Raw genomic sequence first — 26,691 nt, 5'->3', positions numbered from 1 at the left:
ATTCCTACAATGAACATATACCATTCTTACAGTATGACCAACAAACATCCTCGATCTCCCTCCAAGCATACATTCCTACAATGAACATATACCATTCTTACGCTGTGGCCAAACCAGCAAACATCTCACGTACAAGTCTTTTCTACGGAAAGTTGGGTAGTATCATGAAAATCACCAAACAAAAAAAAATGGTATTGCGATTCGCATACTGTATTTTATCTACTGCAAGGAGGGTAATATTATGTAAGTTGGTATTTTACTTTTATAGTTAAATAATCGTCTATTCAATATATAGGAGACTACATTTGCCATCTAGTTTTTATGTTTATTATTAGCTCTAATCCTTCCGTAAACGGAACATAATAATGTATACAACGTTTATGATATATAAACCTTCGGTGTAGAATACTATGACGTTCCCCCACTCATGGAAAATTCACAGATACACGATAGAATACTATGACGTTCCCCCCACTCCTTCAAAATTCACAGATACATGATAGAATGAATAAAGCAAAAATCAGTATCATTCAATCATTCGATGAAGCAAGATGGAAAAAATTGAGTTGTTCAGAGGTCCGAACGCAGTCAGAAAAATTAAGCAGTTAAATGTAGATGATATACTTATTGATCAATGGATGACAAACACAAAAGTTACCTGCTACATCCTTTATGTCAGCGGAGTACCAGCATCATTTGTACTCTTATCGAAACGTGACTTTGATCCACTTGGACAACATGATGTACCAAGAGTATTAGAATACGTATACACTTTACCTAATCATCGGAGAAGAGGATATGCATGCAAACTTATACATCACATAAAGAAAAATAATGAATTCACTGCGTTCTGCTCCAACGAAGAATCTGAACGGCTTTTTTTAAAAAGCAAATGTATTAATCACGGCTTAATGAATTATAATGTAATGTTTAGATATCCATAATAAATTTATATAAAATATATCTTGTCTTATTTCTTACACGTTTAATATACTTGTAAATAATAGATGGTGTAGCTTACAATGACAATACATAAAGATGCATGAAACTGCCATGGTTATTAATCCTATTTGATATCGCCCAATAGAAATATGGGGTATAATAAAATGAATGAAGAGATAAAGAAATGATAAAAATAAAACTTTTTTCATTTATCCACTCACTTATGCGGTTAAAAAAACCTTAAAAAGGAAAAGGTATCTGCTGTTGCCATGCAACGCAGCAGTAGCACACACATTAAAAAACACATCCATCCTTGTTTGCATACAACAATACACTGATCCATAATATAAGAATCAATTTATAAATAATCACATAAAGCATATGATAGAGTGCCAAAGAGGCCTTATACATAACAGGTTGTTAAAACAAACATCTTAACGTAATTTGTCATTCAAAATCCTGTAATTTGAGGTGCTACATGATAAGATTCGACATATCAGGCAAATAATAAACGATAATGTGTCAAAAAGGCGTTATACATGACATGTTGTTAAAACCGACATCACAACGTAATTTGTCATTCAAAACCCTGTAATTTGAGGTGCTACATGATAAGATTCGACATATCAGGCAAATAATATAAGATAGAGGGTCAAAAAGGCGTTATATGTGACATGTTGTTAAAACCGACATCACAACGTAATTTGTCATTCAAAACCCTGTAATTTGAGGTGCTACATGATAAGATTCGACATATCAGGCAAATAATAAACGATAATGTGTCAAAAAGGCGTTATACATGACATGTTGTTAAAACCGACATCACAACGTAATTTGTCATTCAAAACCCTGTAATTTGAGGTGCTACATGATAAGATTCGACATATCAGGCAAATAATAAACGATAATATGTCAAAAGGGCGTTATACATGACATGGCGTTAAAACAGACACCGCAACGTAATTCGTCATTCAAAATCCTTTAATTTGATGGGTCACACATTGATTTCTGATTATCCGTTCCGAAGATACATGGTACATTGCCATAACGGCCTAAGGGATAACTTGGTTGAGCTGTAAATGCTTATTTATTGTTATTGACGTTAAAACAAAGCCATTAGCATAGAAAAATCTCGTATCGCAGTTTGATCTCTAGCAAATCCTAATTCGCTCAATTTTGCACCAAGTGCTCCGTGCAATATATCATTAGAAAGGTCTTTTCATACATATTAAGAAAATCACTGACCAAGTGTGTTACGGTCATTATTTATGGCTGAAAACGACAAAAAAACTACAAATTCTCAATGTACTATATTGACACAAAATGTACTTATATGGTACAAAAAAAGGCCTTATACAGAACATTGTGTTAAAACAGACATCACAACGTAATTCGTCATTCAAAATCCTTTAATTTGATGGGTCATACATTGATTTCTGATTATCCGTTCCAAAGATACAAATATTTGTACAAAATTATGAAAAATCGAATAATTTGAAATATTTACAAAAATATTTTAAGTTGTTTGTTAACATGCCGGGTGTGTATGGTTGATAAGAAAAGAGTGCAGACGTTATTTTTGTTAATATTAACCTCCAAAGATATGACAAGCCACAATGCTAAAAGTCCGGATGTAGTCGGATGAGAACATGTAACCGCAGTTGTTATTTGTGTAAATGTTATCACATATTTTTAAAACTATAAGGTCTTGTTTTTGCAAAACACATTCAAACATTTGATCACGTTCATGCTGTGTGAATTTCGCCTATAAATACTGAAACAGACGAGCATATACCACAGTCGACATCTGACAGTTTCTACAGTATAGTTGCAGTGTTCAGTGGAAAATATTCAATTAAGGTAAGAGATTTTGCTGTTTATTTTACATATGGTTTTTATGAATTTATTGGTTTGCTATTTTTGTTAAATAATTTGGATGTACATGTGTTTCCTTTCATCTATGGGTAATACTGGTTTTAATTCTCTCTTCCCAACTTGTTTGCAGGTCTTCTAAGTATTTATGATTCTTGTATCTATATATACTTCTCTTACAATAAAATGTGTGTACTATAGGTGATTTTATTCTTATATTCAATGTGATTTATTATAGTAATTTTATTACTTGTTTTTATCATATCGTAGGATGTATCTGTCGCTAATATTTTTAACTGATTTTACGTTTTATCCCTAAAATAATAATAGCTGTTTATGACTCATTTCTACTGTACTTTTTCATCTTTTAATATTTCCTTGTTACATAAATAAATGAGGTAGGTTTTTACATTAAGATAATCATATTTTACTATTTAGTTCTAAGTGGTCACTTTCATGCACCAGATTCCAGCTCATCATGAGCCAGAAGCGGTAGGCGGATTCCAGCTCATCATGAGCCAGAATCGGTATGCCGATACGGGGGCCACCAAAATAGCCATGTGGTCCCGAATCGGTGGTATGCCGACTCCCGGGCACTCAAGAATAGTAACTTTTTATGATACATTTAGCGCGGTACTCCGTCTTCTTTTAGCACATTTTTCTTGTTATCTGCATCAGGATAATAGTATTTTACCGTTTAGTTCTTATTTTCTAATTTGAATTATAAATATGTGTTATTTCATGTTTTTTCAGGCATGTATGATGCAACACCCGTCCGTATATTTCTGAACAATTTTATGATTTATTTCAGTATCTTTTTATGCCGCATTCTACCGTACTTTTGTTTTTCAAGAATATACAATGAAGCGTAGCTGTCATTTATATTTTATATACGACCAAGCGTAGCTGGTATTTATTTTTAACAGTGTGATAATAATCGTGTTGCATTTTCTATTTTATGTACGACCCAACTTATTTTTATTTTTAAAAATATATTGACACTCTTTGTAATGCATTGGGTTAGGAAATAAGAGACAATATGAGTCATTTTATTATTTCATTTAAATTTTTTATGCTAGTACATTATTACAGTTTTTAATTAAAAACTAAATGCCCTAGTCGATTTATTTTAACATTTTTATCCAGAGGTCCAACGACATAATGGTTAAACGATGATGTCTCGTAATCTATGCTTGTGCGCTGTTTAAATTGTCGGTCAGAGCGTTCAACACTCTTACGATGTTTTTTCTCAGTTTTCCGAACATTTTCACAGGGGCTTCGACGCATGTTTGAGTTATTTTTAAACAAAGGTTTTATGATCTTATTAAATTTATCCGGGAATGCTTGATGCCTCAAATATCCTAGGGAATCTCTATGAACACCTGTGACTTCTAATATTTTTTTTATAGTTTAGGCTATCATTTGGTGTAAAGTCTTGAGGATACATATAAAATTATAACAGTATATAGCCCACAAGTAGCCTTGTACTTGCTATCGTTAATCAGTATATTCTTAGGAGCAAATTTGATTTCCATATCACCCATTAGCCATTTATCAGTTTTCCAAACATAGTGTGGACCATAAGCTCTATCAAGGTCTGGTGAATGATGCCAATATTTTTGAAGGTGTTCATCTTCTTCTTCATCTGTGCTTTCTTCATCCTTCTGGCGCATATTTCTCAAACGATTGTTTTGGTGTCCGCTGGTCTCTTCATGCTTCTCTGTCTGATGTGAAGTTTTCAGATAATTGTTTAGTTCTCCAAGAGGTTCAGTACTAGGTGTTAAAACTGTTTTGAGTTGTTGTTCACGTTGCATTATTATTTTGAGTGAATTATACTTTTTTTAATAACTTAGCAAGCTGCTTGACACGATGTTCACCGTTAATTTTCTTGTATCTGAATGCCGTTTCTCTAGTTAACACCTTTATCTATATCCGCTAACTCGCATCTGACATATAGCTAACATGCATCTGGCATACATCTGGCATACATCTGACTAGCATCTGACTTGCATCTGACTTGGCGCTAACCGTTAAATTATCGCTGTATAACCTCAGACATAACGCTGAATCATAGTTTACTTCATGCAGTAATCACGTGACACAGAACGTCACAGTAACTAACAGAACGTGACAGTAACTAACAGAGCGTTACGTGAATGACGTAAATCACGTGACAGTACTCAACAGAACGTGACAGAACGTGACAGAACGTGACGTAAAATAACGTGACAGAACGTGTCAGCACCTAACAGAACGTGACAGAACGTGTCAGCACCTAACTCTCTCTATCTCTCTCTCTCTTTCTCTGCTATCACACTTTCTTTGCGCTCAACAACCTTTTTGCTACAAGCATCAATGCCGTACTTCCTATTAACAAGTGATATATTGTTTGTAACAATATAACCTAATTCTTTAATTATTTGTTTTATAGCTAAGTAGGTCATTGTCAATAACTGAGTTGTATATAAAAAACAATTACTTCAAAAATTTATTTATTTTTTCCTAAGTATCTTTGCTACAGTAATAAAAATATTTTTTCGTATTTCCAGCAGACCTGCAGGAGCCTCTTTAAAATAGGCAGTCGTCGATTTGCTTTTCTGAAAATCATAATAAATATTCTACATTTTTATGTCTTCGCCGCTTTTACACATAACATTCCTTTTTTCATCGTAAATTCTATTTGATGAGGTAGATGATGTTTTGTAATTGCATCTGTTGGGCCGTATACTAGTTCGTATGTTCATTCCAGAAATGGGGCGTAATTACAATTCCATTTGAGTAGAACTTTGCACCTACTACCACCTCTGTCTTTATCCCATACTGGCTGGCAACTTCATGAAATATTAAACTAGCCGGTAAACACGCGCCTGCGTAGCTGGTTCGGATAAATTCTTGCTCGATACATGTCTTAATCAAGTTTAACTGAATGTACTGTTTCATACTGGAGCAACTGCTGTGCCTGCTTTGACGGTTATTCGAAGAATGAAAACTTATTGTGTTATCGAGTGTGTTAGTGATGAAAGTGGCGGGAGTTTTCTCGCCGAAATGTTATGCAAATCTAACTGAACAGTTTTCAATGTCGTGTTTATTCATCATATCTCGATATATGTATATCGGTTCTCTTCATACATTTTCCACATCTTTCGCTAAGTAGCTGACATCTATCATAATTATGTTGCCCATTTTTCAAATATTTTCGTAACTAGACCAGGAAGAAGAATTATATGAAACCCACTTTCAATTCCTAACCATGAATCCTTCTTGTGATAGAATAATGAAGAATTAACTATGAATGAGTCGACTTATAATTTTATGTGCCTGCTCCAATCTAATCATCACAAAGTATCTTTTACTTTCTGGTAATATTTGTTCTAAGTTGGCCGTACTGCTTCTTTTTATGTTGGTAGTACTGATACTTCCTTGAAAAATGTATCCAAGTTTAATAAATGTCTTAAATGCAGCACTTTTACATTGATTCTTATGGAAGAACAAGCACAAATCTACACTTTGCAGGGGCCTTTTGAGCATAACATAATAACATTTAGTTTTCCGTCCGACTAGAAGTATATTTAATACCTTACATTACGGCATTTTCTTCATTCTGTTTCAGATATTCCTAGCGTTCAGACGTGTGCTCTGGTGAGTTTTATATCGTTCAGAAGTGTGCTCTGTTGAGTGGCAAACTTTGAATATTTTTTGATTTTGTCGAAAACAATTTTTTTTTGAAATTTTTAAAACATATTTAGTGTTTGGGTTCTAATTTTTTTGAATTCTAAGTTTTGAATATTTATTATTATGTTATTACTTAGTGTTGTTTGATTTGGTCAGTTTTTTTTAATAACGAAAACATGAACACATTCTTAGTCACTAAAGATACATTTAAGAAAATTCGTATTTCTCATCCTTTAATAACGAAAACATGAACAAATTCTTAGTCACTAAAGATACATTTAAGAAAATTCGTAAATTTGGCCTCCAGGGACGAACTCTGGAATTTAAAATCAGGGATGTGCCGCAGAGTGAGGAACCTGTGGGATGGGTAAAAAAGGCCATCGAGGGGATTGTACTTAAGGGAACAGAAGGTTTGGAACCAACCGATCAGGTCGGTTTCACTTTTTGCTCGAAAGACTTTGCCAGAGGTCAGGGTTGGATGAGGTTCAAGCCTGCCTGTGAAGTGACCGTTGATGATATATGGAATAAGATTAGTTCCATATATCAGAGTAATAGCACCGGCCTCAATACCGAAACATTTTGTTTGGGTATTACGACGGTAAAACTGCCCGCGGGAAAAGGTGGTCCGAGAGGAAGAGCTTATAACTCCTTTAACGAGGAGTGTTTGAAAAGGCGAGGAACTGTTGTTATTAAAAACAAGGATAATCTTTGTTTACCTCGTGCTCTTGTGGTTGCAAAAGCTCACGTAGATAAGGACCAAGAATGGAAGAAGGTACGTCAAGATATTGGAAAAATACAAGGACAAAGAGCCCATCAACTGATTGAAGCCGCTAATGTAACAATTCCTGTCGGAGGGGCAGGAATACCCGAACTACAACAGTTTCAGGGACACCTCACAGATTACAAAATTGTGGTGTATAGTTATGGTAGCAAGGGTCGTGACGTTATGTTCTGTGGTAACACTAATGGTCCAGCGTTAAATCTTTTGTATCATGAAGGACACTTTAACGTGATCACTTCTTTGACAGCTGCTTTTTGTTGTATTTATTATTGTGAGGAGTGCCACCAGCCGTTTAACAACAAAAACGACCACAGATGTGGTGGTACATGTTTTGCTTGTCGTCGTTCACCAGCTTGTTCCAAAGATTGCGTGAAAATACCCTGCGATCAATGTGGTCGAAACTTCTACGGTAAGGCATGTTTCAATGCTCACCTAGGATCGGTATGCGATAAAATCAAAAGGTGTAAGACCTGTTACAAGATCTACACCAAAAGTCATGTCTGTGGTGAGGTCTTCTGTAAAACTTGTAAGAAAAATTGTCCGTCAGATCATCTTTGTTACATACAGCCCGATTCTGGTCTTCCTCCATCAAGCGATTTTCTATTTATATTTTATGATTTGGAAACTAGTCAGGAAAAGATATTGGCTGATGGTTCGCTTCTTCAAGAACCAAATCTCTGTGTATTTAATCAACGTTGTTACAAATGTCTCCCTGAGATGAAATTAGTTTTCTGTCAATCTTGTGGATTTCGCCAAAAGATTTTGAGGGGTCTTGACGTAATAAGTCTTTTTATGAATCATATTTTGCAAATTAGAAAAAAATTCAAGAATGTTGTCGTGTTAGCTCACAATGGAGGAGGCTTCGACCATCAATTTATTTTAAATTATATTTTAACAAAGACTGATTTAACCCCTGATCTCATTATGCGTGGTACAAAGTTGGTGTCAATGGCTGTTGGTAACGCTCGTTTTCTCGATAGTCTTAATTACTTTCCAATGGCGTTGTCTGCTCTACCTAAAGCTTTTGGGTTGACAGAGTTGAAAAAGGGATATTTTCCACATCTGTTTAACAGAGAGGAAAATCAATCTTATGTTGGACCTATGCCTGATCTAAAATTTTACGATCCCGATAATTTAAAAGATGATGCACGTGACAAGCTGATCGCGTGGCACGCTGAAAGAGTAGATGAGGGATACGTTTTTGATTTTCAAAAGGAAATTGTTGAATATTGTATTAGCGATGTTGAGATTTTGACACAATCTTGTCTAATATTCCGAAAACAATTGCTAGATACGTCAAATGTCTGTCCGTTTTTCGAGGCAACAACTGTTGCATCGACGTGTAACAAGGTATTCAGGCGTAATTTCTTACAACCAAACACAATAGCCCTTATTCCAAAAGGGGGCTATCGATTCAAAGATAATCAGTCGAAAATAGCTTTGCAGTGGTTATTGTGGGAAGAGAAGCAACGCTGTATTAAAATTCAGCATGCCGCCAGGGGACTTGAAGCTCTTATTGGAAATTGTAGGGTGGACGGTCTTTACGAAAACACCATCTTTGAATTCCAAGGTTGTTATTATCACGGTTGTCCTACTTGTTACCCTACAGATAGAACTGCACCCCTTCATGACGATCCTTCAGATTGTATGGAGAATCGTCATGATAAAACAATTGCTAAAGTTAAGCATCTCAGATCAATAGGATATGAGGTGGTTGAAATGTGGGAATGTCAATTCCGTAAAATGCTGACGGCCGAGATAAAGTCGTATACCGAGGGGCATCCTCTTATGGCTAGTTTACCTTTGAATCCTAGAGATGCTTTATATGGTGGTCGTACAGGCAATACTGTAGAGTATTACAAGTGTAAAGATGGTGAAAAAATTAAATACGTTGATGTTTGTTCGCTTTATCCGTGGGTATGCAAGTACGGAAAGTTCCCAATCGGCCATCCAAAGAAAATATATATTGGACAGGAATGCAATGCTGTAGACATTACTGAGTTATCTGGATTAATAAAGTGTAAAGTGCTTCCTCCTACAAACCTCTATCATCCTGTTCTTCCTACCAAGATGAACAGTAAATGTATGTTCGTTTTATGCCGAAAGTGTGGAGAGGACTTTGAGGAAGAAGAGTGTGAGCATTCGAATGATGAACGGGCTCTAACAGGTACTTGGGTGATTGAGGAGGTAGTGAAAGCTTTATCAAAGGGTTATAAAATAATTGAGACCTATGAGATATGGTCCTATGATACTTTACAGTTATCGAAATCTCAGAAAGGTCTTTTTTCCGATATGATGAACAAATTTATCAAAGTGAAACAACAAGCTTCAGGGTGGCCGCGAGGATGTGTATCGGATGAGGAAAAGAGCCGGTACATCGAGGAGTTTCTTCAGAGGGAGGATGTCAGGCTGGAGTTTTCCGACATAACGGAGAACCCTGGTCTGAGGTCGTTGGCTAAGCTTATGCTCAATTCTTTCTGGGGTAAGTTCGCTCAGCGAGAGAACCTCCCTAAAACATCCATAATAAACAAGCCTGGAGAATTTTTTGCTATGTTGATTAATCCATCCATTCAGGTTAATACGGTGATCCCTGTAAATGAGGACACACTGGTTGTTACGTGGGAGTATGTGGAGGAGGCGTACTCAATGTCGTCAACAGTTAATGTTGTTCTGGCATCATACGTTACGGCTCTGGCTCGTCTCAAATTGTACTCTTATCTGGAGATTATTGGGTCTCGGGCAAAATATTACGACACAGATTCGTCTATTTACCTTTCCAAGGCTGGCTTACCTGATCTCCCAATAGGTGAGTGTATAGGTGACTTAACTGATGAGTTGGGTGGGGGGTATATTTCAGAGTTCGTTTCTGGAGGGCCTAAAAATTACGCATATAAATACACTTTGCCTAACGGTGAAGAAAAAATTTGTTGTAAGGTTAAAGGTATTTGTCTAAATTATGAGGCATCTAAATTAGTTAATTTCGATACCATTAAGAAGATGGTACTTATGAAGTCTGACCCTGTTTCTGTGGTGACTAAACAAATACAAAGGACACAGGATCATTGTGTTATCACAAAAACCCTTGAAAAAAAATATAGACCAAACTCAGCAAAAAGAAAATTTTTTGAAGATTTTACATCCGTACCTTATGGTTATAAAAAACTTAAAATTTAAACTATAGCCCAGACTCAGCTTTTTTATTTTTTAACACTATACCTGTTTAACACTCACAATCAACATTTTTAATTAGTAAGTTATATATTAATAGATTACTTTTTGTTTTGTCAACAGTGGATGCTTTTTCCTCTGCGATACATCCGATCGTCTGTCACACTGAAAAGTGGGTTACTAAAAAGTTGTAGTGAGTTGTCGTTTGTCCTACATGATTAAAAATCGTTAAAAGATGTTCAGTTAAGACCATTAAAAGATATCTGATATATAGCCCACTGGCAAATTAATGAGCCGTTCTGGTTACGTCCGTTGCTCGTGTAGCCACTCATTATAAAAGATGGCAATCAGATCATAAAAAGATGTCTGCTGAACCATTTCCTGTATGTTTAAAAAAGATGTTCAGTTAAGGTCACTAAAAGATATTCGTTATAAAAATGTACTATAAATAATGTTAATAAAAAGATGCCTGCTGAACCATTTCCGGTATTTTTAAAATACAATAAACAGTTTTCGGCTATGGACAAATTTGTGATTTTGTAACATCATTACATCTTTGCTCGTTACTTACTAGAAGGTGGGGCAACAATCGCTTGTTCTATGCTATCACAAATATATATATTGCATCAACATCACATTTGATTTCTCTGAGGAAATTTGGTGGTTGTAGGCCTCTAGGGGATGGTGTCCACGATAAAACACCAACGAGGTATGTGTTGTACCTCATGGGTGCCTTGGAAATCAACACGAGTAACCTTTGTTTCAGATTATCCTTGAAAAAAAAAAATCAGCACGAGCTATGTTAGCTTTAACTTGAAGACCTTTACGATATGCTTTTTCTTTACGACAATACTGTTAGATATGTCTTTATACATTAACAAAAGTTTTTTTCTACCTAGGTATACTCTAAGTGTATATAATTTTTTTCTCAATATATCTGATACATAATACCTTTAAATATGGTCCTCCTTTTGGAGTATAAAAAGGACGGTCGACTTTTAACCCGCACGGATGCACGCCTATGTACCTTTACGAAGGGAATTGTACATAAACCTATAAGCTGATCGTAATCCATATCTGCAAAGTATGTTGTCAGCTTGGGTTAGTATATACAGTGCATTCCGTATGTTTTATAAACATGATCAGGGGAAATTGTTGCCTGATGGCTATTAAAGAACCGTCTATGGCCCTCATATATTCTTATCACAGATCTTTAATATCAAACTGTAAAATTCATATTACCCGGCTTGCCGTAGATAAAATGTTGTATGCAACTCACAATACATCAGTAATTTACATAAAAATAATACGCATTTTTTTCTGAAAAGACTTGTACATGAGATGTTTGCTGGTTTGGCCACAGCGTAAGAATGGTATATGTTCATTGTAGGAATGTATGATTGGAGAGAGATCTAGGATGTTTGCTGGTCATACTGTAAGAATGGTATATGTTCATTGTAGGAATGTATGATTGGAGGGAGATCGAGGATGTTTGTTGGTCATACTGTAAGAATGGTATATGTTCATTGTAGGAATGTATGATTGAAACGAAGATACGATATAGTGCCGTTTTGGCAATGTCTTATTCACGTCACGTCATTCACGTTACGTCATTCACGGTAAAATATCACGTTAACGAGGTACACTGTTAGGATGGTTTAAAGATAAATAGTCTATACCATTAGGGAATAGAGTGTAGCAGAGACCATTAGAGGCCATTAGAAACCATCAGGTCACGTTATTTACGTCGCGTGATTCACGTGACGTTATGCACGTCACGTTCTGTTAGGCACTGTCACGTTCTGTTAGGCACTATACGGAAAAGAAGAAGAAGAATTGGCAATTAATATTGAACGTTGACAGAAGAAGAATTGACAGTTGCCATCTGTGTCGCCACCGCTTTCATTTGATATCCCATACGTCAAAATCGGATCATTAGCCAAGAAGATATGTTGTAATGCCGTTTTGGCAATGTCAATTAGTTACGTGTTGCAGCCGACAGGTGGCATGATAAGATGAAGAACTGTGATAGGATGTTTGATGGTCGTACTGTAAGAATGGTATACGTTCTTCTAGAGGGCTTGGGCATAGTTACATGTTGCAGCCGACAGGTGGCATGATAAGATGAAGAATTGACCACAGCGTAAGAATGGTATATGTTCTTATAGAGGGTTTGGACATAGTTACATGTTGCAGCCGACAGGTGGCAGGATAAGATGAAGAACTGTGATAGGATGTTTGATGGTTTGGTCATACTGTAAGACTGGTATACGTTCTTCTAGATGGTTTGAGCATAGTTACATGTTGCAGCCGACAGGTGGCATGATAAGATGAAGAACTGTGATAGGACTAATATATCACCGTTTTGGCAGTGTTGCCATGTTTCTCCTTCCCTTCGATGTCTGTTGCGCTAAAATTAATAGCAACGAAGATATAGTGTCGTTTTGGCATTGCTGACATCTTTGTTTTTATGTTAACATATTCAATATCCCCTCTTTTTCCCAACGAGACCATATTCACACGAATTGGACCAATAGACACGAAGATATGATATAGTGCCGTTTTGTCATTGCTGACATCTTTGTTTATATGGTAACATGCCTTCCTCTTTCCAACAATATATAATCAGTCAGGTCGGAGACATGCTACAATGCTCTTTTGCTAATGTCTTTGTGATTGCTGCTCTTTTGCTAATGTCTTACATGTAATAAACGAACCAATAACAGCGCAGATGGCAGATAGGTGCTTCATGGATAAGTGTCTTATTTGGCTTTCTGACTACACCCTGTATATTTTGCGATAAACGAAATAAAGAGGAGGCCATCTTGGAAGGCGAGGGTTTGTGACGTAGGTGGGGCTGGCTGTGTTCCCATTGGTCGGTGCCTGATCATTGGTCGGTGATTGGGGCTAATTGCTCATTGGTCGCTGGACTTTGATCTCATTGGTCTATGGGCGATGCTGTGGGTGGGCGAGGCTTGCGGTGGGCGTGGCTTTGTGGTGGGCGTGGCTTTGTGGTGGGCGTGGCGTGGGGCGTGGCAGATAAAATTTTTCCCACGCTGTCAAAATTTTCCCATGCCCAACCGACCCACACTCTGCTTCGGTTCCAGTTACAGCGTGCCAAAATTTACATCATTTAAATGGTTTAGCTAATGGTTAAAACTGTGGCGAGTTAAAGTAAGTGCAGTAAATCTGCACATATAACATTCACTTTATGCAGGAAAAGTGTACCATCTGTGCATATAAACAATACCATCACACCCACAAGAAATGATGTTAAATACTTAGGAATACATTTTGATAGCCGACTAAATTGGGGAAAGCATATCTCGAAAAAACGACTACAACTCGGATTAATATACAGCAAAATGTATTGGCCCATGGACAAAAAATCCAAATTAAGTCTATACAATAAATTATTATTATATAAATCTATCCTAAAGCCAGTTTGGACTTCGGTATTTAGATATGGGGTACAGCATCTAATTCCTATTTACTGAAACTTCAGCGTTTCCAATCAAAAGTCTTGAGACATATTACCAATGCACCGTGGTATGTGCCTAATTATGTTATACATCGAGATCTCCAGATCCAAAACATTAAAGACACCGTTGTCTCACTCAGTGGAACCTACAAAAATAGACTAATGAAGCATCCAAATACGCTTGCGCAAGACCTACTTAAGCGACCGAGGAGAGGAAGACTAAAACGCCGTGACCCATTAGACCTTTCTGTACCTGTAGTTACTGAAACGTAGATTATATAATTTAATGTGTGTGTATTTTAACTATTGATGTTCTTTTTATATGTTCGTAAAATATGTCTTTGTAAATTGTTATTTATATCTCAGATATTTTTATCAGAAATGTATCGCAAAGGATTTTCATCACTGGATGGATTTCCACTATGTTATTGTGATAAACCTATTGATTATTGTTTTTTTAATTGCAGAAATAGATTGCAATAAATAAAGGATGTTTTAAAAAAAATAAATTACAAAATTTAAAAAATTTGGCATTAGGAGTTTTAACTATATTAGATACTATTTTTTTTAATACATTTAGATACTATCAGTTTTCTACTTTCATTTGGCATACGCAGAATTTTCCTATATTCATTATTTTCTGTCTTATGTTATTGCAAAATAAAGGTCTCTGGGATAAACAAATAGAATAACTTTTAAACTAACTAATGGATCGGTCTCCAATTTTGAGAATTTGTTAAGTACCAAAATATCCAACTATGGGTGAAACCCTAAAATTCTTAAGTTAAATGTAGTAAAAAATATCGATTTTCATTTATTTTGCAATTTGCGAAGCAACAAGTTGATTTTTAACATTAAAAAAAATCACTATTTTGAAGCTTTTTCAATGTTCTTTTTAATTTTATGTCAACTATTTAGCTTTTTAATGGGGTGCAAAAAATCGAAAAAATCACGTTTTTTGCATTCAATTGTTAATAGTTAAAAAACGAACACGAACTCTAGACAGGAAACAGGTAGGTTTTCTTCCTATAGGTCTACAATAACTAAAAAAGTTGTCAGCTATCTGATTATTTGAGTGTTCTGAGAAAATCCTTATTTCTCTTAATTAAATACCTGATACGCTGATAAGAAAAAATAAATATTTCTAATTACATATTTAATTACCAGAAAAAACCAGCCGCCACACTATACTTATATTTTTTTGAGAAGACCGTCATCCGAAGATCTTCATAAGACCGTCAGAGTAGACCACAGCAACTTAAGAAACTAGGTTGTTGCCCTCTCTCCTGAAGTATCAGATTAAAAGTCTGCTCACTCACGGTACACAGAGAACCGGTATGCCGATTTTCGTCGCTAAATTTGTTTCGGCCGCGCAGCACGTCACGTGGGAACCTAAGAGATATTTGCTTATTGTTTGGATGCATTATTTCGTATGTGGTGGCGTTGAAATGAATAGATTGAGGCGGTTTTGAAATATTAAGCTGTTAACGATTGAAGTAATTCTATATTATTTTAGTTACAAGTTGTTGTTTATTACCATAACTGTGTATTTTTAAAACTATTATAATACATATAACTATTAGTTTTATAGTAATTTATTAAAACCGAGACTATAATGTCATTTGAGGTGATATTATGCATGTGCAGAACACGAACATATAAGTATATTATCATAGAATGAGGGATATTAACAGAAAAATAAGTTTTAAAAACTGCCAGAGAGCACTTGACAAAAAGATATCTAAATTTTCTAATTTTAAAAAATGATTTTAATTATAGATACCTACTAATTCTAATATTATTAATAAAACTTTTCCCGCAAATTTGTTTTTTTATTAATATACATATAATATGTCTTATACATAATATTATACAAAATATGTATTAACATACATAATTGATTTAAAGTTAAACCAAGTTATGAATCTAAAAATTTTAAGTGCGAACATTTTATAAATACATATACAGAGTGGGCCAAAGAAAACAGTCTACCTCGATATTTGGCAGTACTTATTAGATTTTAAGGAAATGAAGAAACAGGTCGATTTTTGATCTAAGGGGCACATATTTTTACGGTACATACATCTGTCATTTGTCAACCCCCTCCCTCCCATTTCCCCCACCCCTTATTTTTAAATAGGGAATACGGGTGGTGTGCTACCTCATTTGAAAGGTTACTATTCAGTAATATTAACATTGACCTAATTATTTCTACAGGGTGTCCAAGAAAAATTATTTTGAATTAAATTAATTGACACAAAAAGAATAATGTATGCAATTTATTTAAATCAAAATACATTCTAATACTGACAGAAAACAGAGAAAAATGTTTATTTGACAGATAAATATTGTTTTTCGCTTAAATTCAATATTCAACCTACCAAGAGGCAGATGGGTGGCAGCTTGGATATTGAAATTAAGCGAAGAGCAATGTTTATTTATCAAAAAATATTTTTTTTTTGTTTTGTGACAGCAGTAGAATGTATTTTGAGTTAAATAAATTACATACATTCTTCTTTGTGTGTCAATTAATTTAATTTAAATATTTTTCTTGAACACCCTGTATAAAAATTATTATAAAATTTTTTATATTAGGTACTGAATAGAGAGTAACCTTTTAAATGAGCTAGCACACGACCCCTATTCCCTATTTAAGAATAAGGGGTGGTGGAAGTGTAAGGGAGGGGGTTGACAAATGACAAATGTATGTACCGTAAAAATGTGTCCCACTAAGATCAAAAATCAATCTGTTTCGTCATTTCCTTAAAATCTAATAAATATTGCCAAATGTGACCCACTCTGTATAATATGTATATGTGTCTAATAAAATGTTTGCACTTGAAATTTTTTAGATTCCTAGCCTGGTTTAACTTAAAATCAACCTTTTTCTATTTTGTAAATAAAATTTAAAAGTCATCAAGTAATTGGTTCTAAAACTTCATCTAAAACTTAAAATTTCTTAATTGATTTGTAGTTAAGTTTTTATTTTTAGTCAAATATTTTTCAACAATTTAGAATAACAGTAAGTAGACACAATTTTATGTGAAACGTTGTTACAGACCCAGAAGTAAAGTGAATGTTTATATTATTTCTGTTTTATTTTTTTTAATATATACTATGGTAAATGTATATTGGACAACAGATACCTAAAATCTTTATTTTTCAATGGAAATTCATGTTTAAATTAAATGCATATTGGAAAATGACAGAAAAAAAATATAAAATAGAATTTTTAATTTAAAAAGCGATGATAGGTACATAATTTTAAAATTCGAACAAAATTACCGCTTCATTTAGCATTGCCGGATGAAAATTAAGGTTCCCATATGACGTCACGCGTTCGCCTTCCATGCGTGCGAACATACCGGTTCTCTGTGTACCGTGTGCTCACTCATCCTCATCCTCATCATACTGAATGAACCTTAATCTCACTGGAAACAAAATCCCTGATACGCTGACAAGTAAAAATGAATATTTCTAATTATATATTTAATTACCAGAAAAAACTAGCCGCCACACAATTCTGATATTTTTTTGAGGAGGGAATCTTCACAAGACCGTCAGAGACTAGACCACAGCAACTTACGAAACTAGGGGTTGCCCTCTCTCCTTAAGTGTGAGATGCAGTCTGCTCGCTCATCCTCATTCGACGATATCCGTCAAGTCGACGGGTATAGTCGTAGAACACAACTGCCTACTCACTAAAATCCCCTCATTCCCTCTAAATTAAAAACTTGAATCACAATATTGTTTATAGTTCTAAAAAGATTGAGTTGTTAAAAAGTTAAAGTAATATCTTATCTTCTACAAAAAAATATGATGCATGAGGCTTTTATTCCTAATTTTATAAAATGCAGACCACATGAGTCCTTCCTAGTGGTAGAGGAACGGAAGTAAAAGTTTCTGAACTAGTTCCTGAACAGCAACTAATAAAACAGGACAGTGAAGTGTGATTCTACAGGGTGAGTGGGGAGGAATGTGCCAAACTTCAAGATTGTATAATATACTATAACGTGACTATTGTAATTACTTATAATTACAATAAAACTAGCGGTTCGTGTATTTATATACGACTTTATTATTTATTTATACAAGTTTACTTTACAAACTTTAGCTTAAGACTAAACTGTATTTACAAATATGCTCGTATTTATACCCAGTTGTTATTCTGGAACAATCGACGCCCATCTCTAGCTATCAGCGTGTTCCGCCTACGGATCGTACGTTCGAGAAGTCCCTCCTCCTTTCCGCCGAGGCCTAGATCATTCGATGACGTCATTCTCGAGGTGTTTACTGTTATACGGCGGTCGTCCAAGATTTCTCTTTTGTTACACTGCTCCCCTCTTAAGATCTGAGCGTCCCGATCAGCAACTCTAGATGAAGGCCCAGGATGGCGGAATCTACACGACTCTCCAGCTCTGCATACACCCTTCAAGAAGAAATAGCAGTCTACTGTCTTTGAAGGGTATGACATCTTCGGGTTCATGCAACACACAGTAATTCGTACGCCAGTTTCTCTGAAGATCACTTCAAGCATGCTTCTCACAATCTTCCAATCCAGACTTTCTACTGCATGGCCTATTTTTGGTATAGCCAAATCTTTGATGTCATAATTACACACGATTTTCTTCAAATTAGTTAGAGCACGCCATATGTTCTCGTAGCTTGGCGTGTCCGTATAAGACTTCCTGGTCACTATATACAGCAAAGATCGAGGACCATCTTCCAATCGCAATACTCTTCCAATTTTAGGTTGTTGATTCCTTAACTCGTCCAGGCGGCCGAACTTTCTATTGAATACGGACGAGATTCCTTTAGTCATCTCGAGGTCTTGGGCAACACAGTGGGCTAGAGAGACGTTTTCTGGAACACCAAACAGATCTTGCTGAACTTCTGTGGTCACGCCGAATCTAGCACTCTTTCTTTCTGCGTAATTTGACATAAATTCCTTAAAACTTGGCTGTGGTGCATCTTTCATCTCCTGTTGGAGGACTCGGGCTTCCTCTGTTTCATTTGAGCCAGCATATGGTGCAAGACGATTTATGTGAATAACTTTTGGTTTACCGTTTGGTAACTTCTTAATTCTGTATATTACGTCATTTATTTTCTTCTTAACTTCATACGGACCTTCCCATTGTCTTTGCAGTTTAGGACACAGGCCTCGACGACGTTGTGGATTATAAAGCCAGACAAGATCACCTACTTCGAAGCTTCCATTCTTGCAGCGAGAATCATATTGATCTTTCATTCTGTCACTGGCTATCTGGATGTGTTGTCGGGCACGTTCATGAATGTTGTTCATTCGTAACTTCAGGCGGTCTACGTATTTTCGCCTGCAACATATTCCTCGGAAGGTCTGCAGCCAAACTCTAGGTCGCAGGGCAACCGAACTTCACGACCCAACATCAGGCAGGTTGGTGTTTGACCTGTAGTTTCATTCACGGCCGAGCGGTAGGCCATCAGGAATAAATGAATGTGTTGGTCCCAATCTCGCTGATGTTCAGATACAACTTTGGACAAGTGTTTACCCATCGTTCGGTTCATCCTCTCGACCATTCCATCTGATTGAGGATGCAGGGGTGTTGTTCTGGTCTTATTGGCACCAATCAATTTACAAACGTTTTGGAAAAGAGCTGACTCAAAGTTTCGCCCTTGGTCGGAGTGGATCTCCAAGGGAACACCAAATCGGCTGAAGAATTCTTTAACAAGTACCTCTGCAACGGTAGCAGCTTCTTGATTTGGTAATGCATAGGCCTCGGTCCATTTCGTAAAATAATCCATGGCTACCAGGATGTATTTATTTCCAGCATCAGTTTCTGGAAATGGACCTGCAATGTCGATTGCTACTCTTTCCATAGGACTGCCAACATTGTACTGTCTCATGGGTGCTCTCTTTTTACCAACTGGACCATTACCGGATGCACACAGTTCACATTTCTGGCACCATCTTCTTACATCATCTTTACAGTTCACCCAATAGAACCGTTCTCGAACCTTTTGCAGAGTCTTCGTAATACCAAAGTGTCCACCTGATGTACCGTCATGCAACTGACGCAATACTTCTGACACTTTACTTTTAGGTACAATCAACTGAAACTTAGATTCTGTACCATCATCGTTCTCAAAGGTTCTGTACAGAAGATCATCTTTTAGTATCAGGCAATTCCATTGGCTCCAGTAGGCCTTGACTTCCGGACTACATGCACTAATGTTTTGCCAACTAGGTCTCTCACCTCGACGCATCCAATCCAATACTCTTTTTATACATGGATCGTCTTCTTGGGCTTCTTGTAACTGTTGTGGCTGCCATTGCTCATTAACGACGGTAGTTCGTCTCACAGGGCAAAGCTGTTCATCTACTTTAAGCCGGTGATTACAACTTTCACTGCATGGCCGTATCGAGGAAGCATCTGTATTTGAACTAACTCTTCCAGCCCTCTTCATGCGTCTCATCGGCATCGTGTCACGAATCACCCTCCGTACCATTTCCACCAAACGTTCATCTTTTCTCTTATCGCCTTTTTCCACGGTTATTACTCGATTGTTTCGTGAAGCTTGGCTAGCTGCTTCGTGTTCCAAGGCAATAGCAAGTGCTTCATCTAAAACTTTCGGTCTTGCTAGTCGTAAAGCTTTCTGTAGTTCACTATCTTTCAGCCCATTGACGAAGGTATCTACTGCAATTTCTTCTAAAACGCTGTCTGGCACCTCTGGATAAGCCAACCGCACCACACGAGCCACATCTGCTTCAAATTCTTGCAGATTCTCACTTGCTCGTTGACTTCTACTTCGCAGTTGTGCTTTGTATACTTGTTGTAGATGGGCATCTCCATAGCGTTTTTCTAGACGAGTGAACAAGGTCTGGTAACAATTTTCTTGACCCTTGGGAATTGACCTTAATATATCTGCAGCATCACCTCGTAAAGCAGCAGTCAAGGAAACAGCCTTTTCTTGTTCGGTCCAATGATTGGCGGTCGCAATAGCTTCAAACTGTCTAAGATATATGGACCAAGAGGACTTTCCATCAAATGGTGGTAATTTGAATCTCATATTATGCGACGTTTCGTCTCTCGGTAGTTCATCTTTCACTAAAGGATCTAACGCTGCTGCATTAACTGATGGTTGTACTTTTGTATCAGTTATCATACTCTCTAGTTGTTTGATCTTTTCTTCTACGGTCTCTACACTTTTCTGTATCTTATCGAATGTTCTAGAAACTTCTTCAAATTTCTCGTCATTCTGTCTACAAACGTCTTTAATTACTTGAGAAACACTTTCAAATTTCTCGTCGCTTTTTCTAGAAGTTTCATCGATCTTTTGAGAAACACTTTCAAATTTCTCGTCGCTTTTTCTAGAAGTTTCATCGATCGTTTCAGAAACAGTTTTTAATTTCGATAGGATTACTTGTTCTGCTGACTGGAAGTGGAACGTCTCTGGGTCATCTTTGTTCTTCGTGAGGACTTCCTTGAGTCGTGCTTGTAGGACTATCTTGCACCCACTGCTGTCTAATTCGTACTCTTCTAATTGTTCACGGAGCTGTTTTATGGTCAGTTCTTGTAGCAACATCTTTGGTCGGCACACACGTACTTTTCAAAATGTCTTAAGTCTTTCCGAATACCGAACAATCAACGGACTTTAACTATTCCCGACGAATAAAGTCCAAAAGTCTTTTAAAGTCTTTCCGAATTCACTTATTTATATCGCACTAAGTTTACTGTATTTTTCACCGAACACCGACACCAATATAACGTGACTACTGTAATTACTTATAATTACAATAAAACTAGCGGTTCGTGTATTTATATACGACTTTATTATTTATTTATACAAGTTTACTTTACAAACTTTAGCTTAAGACTAAACTGTATTTACAAATATGCTCGTATTTATACCCAGTTGTTATTCTGGAACAATCGACGCCCATCTCTAGCTATCAGCGTGTTCCGCCTACGGATCGTACGTTCGAGAAGTCCCTCCTCCTTTCCGCCGAGGCCTAGATCATTCGATGACGTCATTCTCGAGGTGTTTACTGTTATACGGCGGTCGTCCAAGATTTCTCTTTTGTTACAATACGTAAAAATAATCAAAAATAACTCGTATGTTGTTATTCGATTTTCATTTGTTTCCGAGATATGGGGTGTTAAACTTTTTCTTACAAACTAACGATTTATTTATTGTTTTAAAACCGGTTGAGGTGTGCAAATTAAATTGTGTGGGTTTTAAGACATAGTTGTTGCGCATGTTTTGACATATAATTAGGAATTTTATATTTACCATTGGCGCGCATACGGATAATAGTCTGTAATTTTTAAATATAAAAATGGTACGCCACTGAAATATTTCAATTTAAAAATCTTTCTTGAATTCCTCGTTCAATTTTTGACCAAAAATCTATCTTCCCTTTTTTCATGCAAAAAATAAAACATCTTAACGCTTACAAAGTTTTCGACGAAGTTTCTGTATGACTGTGTAGAAACTTATTGCGAATACGTTGTAAGCGTTAATATATTTTATTTTTTGCATGAAAACGAAGCATCGTATGAACAAACATGAAGATAGATTGTTTGTCAGAAATTGAACAGGGAATTCAAAAATAATTTTTAATTTGAAATATCTCAGTGGTGTACTATTTTTTTTTTCTTTAAAAATGTCAGACTATTACTCGTACGCACGCCAATGGTGAAAATAAAATTCTTAATTGTGTGTCAAAACATGCGCAACAACTATGTCTTAAAAACCACCAAATTTCATTTGCACACCTCAACCGGTTTTAGAGCAATAAATAAATGGTCAGTTTGCAAGAAACATTTTAACACCCCATATCTCGGAAACAAATGAAAATCAAATAACAACATGTGAGTTATTTTTAATTATTTTTACGTATATTATACACTTATACAGTCTTGAAGTTTGGCACATTCCTCCCCACTCACCCTGTATATGCCTGTATATTAGTTCAGAGAAATAAGGAAAAAAATATCCTGTTGGTGACACAACCCCCTCCAGGCCGAAACCAAATTTTTTGAGTAGTATGGACATCTATATTAATAACCAATCTATATGTTTCCTGCAGCCGATTTTGATGATATACATAGTTATAAACAAATGAAGACCAAAAAACGGTAAATTTTCACTTTTTTCGTCTCTAACTAAAAAGTTAAGCATTTTAAACAAATTTGAGAGTAAGAAACTTATAAATCGACTAAAAAATTTCAATATGGCGTTCGCTGAATATGTCTATCCTTATTGGTTGCTTGGAAAAATGCAAAATAAATCATAAATTTTGAGTTTTTATAAATATTCATAACTTATGTAAAAATTAACTTAGAACGTTCTTATTACACGGAATGCTGAGACTTCTGGTGCTTAAATCATACCCTAAATTTCAAAGCAATTGGTCAAATAGTTTAGGGGCCGGTTGTTCGAACGCTAATCAACATTGATCACTATCAAATACTTAATTACTGTCACAACTGTCAATGTCAACTTTGGTTGGGTTGCCGAACACATAATTATTGATGACAATTATGAAATTAGTTAATCAATTATGTTAATAATTGTTATGTTAATTGACTAACTAATCTCATAATTATAATTAACTATGTTTTCAGCAACCCAACCAAAGTTGACATTGACAGTTGTGACAGTAATTAAATATTTGATAGTGATCAATGTTGATTAGCGTTCAAACAACCGGCCCTAAAAGTTATTTAATTTGTTTATCCCAAATTATTTTTTTGCAACGCTATAAGTCAGAAAATTATGAGGTTAAAGTAACACTTCTGACAGTTTACGGAAGAAGAATATTTACACTATTGACTTAATTAACAAAAAATGACACAAAAATAATTCTAAATACTGCAAAATTATTTTGCAAAAACATGTCAATTAAAAAAAGGGGGGCTAACTTTGTCCCTAATTGTCCTAGGACAATTATTTTTTTTTCTAAATGTGTATAAAAATTCAGTCTTTCCAAATATGAAAAAATAATTTTTCTACGGGTAACGGTTAAAAAGTTACTCTAATTGTTTATAAGTACGCAAAAAATCCACGTGTTTTTGCAAAATAATTTTACACTGTTTAAAATTACTTTTTGTCATTTTTTGTTAATTAAGTCAATAGTATAAATGTTCTTCCATAAACTGTCAGAAGTCTTACTTTAACTCATAATTTTCTGACTTATAGTGTTGCAAAAAAAAATGAATTTGGGATAAACAAATTAAATAACTTTTAAACTATTTGACCAATTGCTTTGAAATTTAAATTATAATTTAAGCACCAGAAGTCTCAGCAATTCGTGTAATAAGAAGGTTCTAAGTTAATTTTTACATAAGTTATGAATATTTATAAAAACTCAAAATTTATGATTTATTTTGCAATTTTCCAAGCAACCAATAATAGTCTGGGCTGATTATCGGAGAATAGGCCATTTATGGGAAAAGTTATTTACCAGCAATTTTATTGCTGGAATCGAAGCTTATGATTATATACATTAATAATATAGGTATGCAAAGTCCGCAGATAGTGTGCTACTTTTTTTATAAACAAAATGGCGCCCGAAAATCGTGTTTTTTTCAATTATTGCTCTATAACTCCGAAGATTTTAACTTTACAACAAAAACACTCAAATAAAAATTCACCCCAATTTAATTCTACATAAAGGCCTGTTTTTCCCGATTTGCTCCGACGAAAATTTTCCTCGGAAAATGTGGGGTTTCCTTACAAAATCTCGAATTTTCAAATAAATTTTTTGGGCAAGTAATTATTTATCAATAATTAAATAAATTGGTGAAATAAAAGCTTTCTTGGTATAGATTATAACTGCAGAAGCCGGTGAAAATTAAACGAATATTTTAGCAACAATTCAATTGTTAATTAACAATTTACAGTCGCAATAACAACCAAAATTCACCGAAATTAAATTCTGCATAGAGATATGTTTTTCCCGATCTGCTCCGACGAAAATTTTCCTCGGAAAATGCGGGTTTTCGAAACAAAATCTTTAATTTTCAAATAAAGTTTTAGATAAGTAATTATCTACCAATAATTAAATACTTTGGTGACTTAAAAGCCTTATTGGTTTAGATTATAGTTCCAGAAGCTGGTTAAAATTGAACGAATATTTTAGCAACAATTCAATTGTTAATTAATAGTTTACGGTCGCAATAATAACCAAAATAATTATGATACACTGATCAAACTTTGAAATCTTATAAAGATAAGATGCCTATTGAACATTTTGTCGACAAAATATAAATTATTTATTTTTTTGCATAATCTTTAAATGTTTAAAAAAATAGTTATAAACAAATTAACGTTTTTTCAGAAAGTTTTTGTTATATTCTAATTTAAAAAAATAGTTAAAATGCGTATTTCAAATATCTTGAAAATGAATGCTTTAAAACTTTTTTGCAACCATTTGCAAAAAAGTTATGAAACAGCAAAGTAAACATACGATTACTACGTTGTTTATATATTTTTTTAATTCTTTCAAAGTGTAAAAGTGAGTTTAAAGTATAAGCTAATTATTTACAAAAAATATCGATTATTAGTTTAATGGTTATATTTTAATTAAAGAATATAAATATATTTTTTTGTAATTTACTCGCGCGAAAGTAGACTAATACAGTACTGTAGCTAAAATTTTCACTCGAAGCGACGACCGCCGCGCGACCTACACTTAATAAATAAAATTATTGTTTTATGTATGCTGCGTGTCAGTCGCTTCGAGTGAACATTTTAGCTCCGGCTCTGTATCAAGCCTACTTTCGCGCTAAAAATTACAAAAAAAAAACATTTTTAATCTTTGATTAAAATATAACCATTGAACTAATATTTGATATTCTTTGTGAGTAGTTAGATTGTACCACAGACTCACTTTTAAGCTTTGAAACAATTAAAACAAATTATAAACAACGCAACAATCGTATATTTACTTTGCTGTTTCATAACTTTTTTGCAAATGGTTGGAAATTTTTTTAAAGCATTCATTTTCAAGACCATTGAAATACGCATTTTAAGTATTTTTTAAAATTCGAATATAATAAACAATTTATGAGAAATGTTAATTTGTTTATAACTATTTTTTTAAACATTTAAAGATTATGCAAAAAAATGAAAAAATTATATTTTGTCAACAAAATATTAAATAGGCATCACATCTTTATAATCTTTCTAAGTTTGATCAATGTCTCATGATTATTTTGGTTGTTATTGCGACTGTAAATTGTTAACTAACAATTGAATTGTTGCTAAAATATTCGTTTAATTTTCACCGGCTTCTGCAGTTATAATGTATACCAAGAAAGCTTTTATTCCACCAATTTATTTAATTATTGATAAATAAATTACTTGCCCAAAAAATTTATTTGAAAACTCGAGATTTTGTAAGGAAACCCCACATTTTCCGAGGAAAATTTTCGTCGGAGCAAATCGGGAAAAACAGGCCTTTATGTAGAATTAAATTGGAGTGAATTTTTATTTGAGTGTTTTTGGTGTAAAGTTAAAATCTTCGGAGTTATAGACCAATAATTGAAAAAAACACGATTTGGGGGCGCCATTTTGTTAATAGAAAAAGTAGCACACTATCTGCGGACTTTGCATACCTATATTATTAATATACAGGATCATAATATTCGATTCCAGCATTAAAATTGCTGGTAAATAACCTTTCTTTGTACTTTACTGATTAGACCAGCGTATTATAACTATTTTTTTTTCAAAATTTAAAGATTGTGCAAAAAAACGAAAAATTTATGTTTTGTCGATAAAATATTAA

At 34.8% G+C, this 26,691-nt stretch overlaps 2 protein-coding genes across 5 annotated transcripts in view; one reads left to right on the top strand and one right to left on the bottom strand.

Annotated features, from left to right (window-relative positions):
* Positions 1 to 26,691, bottom strand: part of LOC126890486 (zinc finger protein 271-like) — a 114,806-nt gene that overhangs the window by 56,560 nt on the left and 31,555 nt on the right. The gene's annotated exons all lie outside the window — the stretch shown is intronic.
* On the top strand, positions 2,344 to 10,531 carry LOC126890485 (uncharacterized). Its single transcript, XM_050659466.1, has 2 exons — positions 2,344 to 2,802; positions 6,425 to 10,531. Exon 2 carries the CDS (start codon positions 6,734 to 6,736, stop codon positions 10,439 to 10,441), a length of 3,708 nt encoding a protein of 1,235 aa, XP_050515423.1. The 5' UTR covers positions 2,344 to 2,802; positions 6,425 to 6,733; the 3' UTR covers positions 10,442 to 10,531.

The sequence above is a fragment of the Diabrotica virgifera genome, chromosome 8 (assembly GCF_917563875.1).
Source record: "Diabrotica virgifera virgifera chromosome 8, PGI_DIABVI_V3a".
NCBI lineage: Eukaryota > Metazoa > Arthropoda > Insecta > Coleoptera > Chrysomelidae > Diabrotica > Diabrotica virgifera.
This window is presented reverse-complemented; position numbering and strand designations above follow the sequence as displayed.

Coding starts and splice junctions, on each gene's coding strand:
- LOC126890485 (XM_050659466.1), top strand. CDS start 6,734: ATGAACAAATTCTTAGTCACTAAAGATACATTTAAGAAAATTCGTAAA.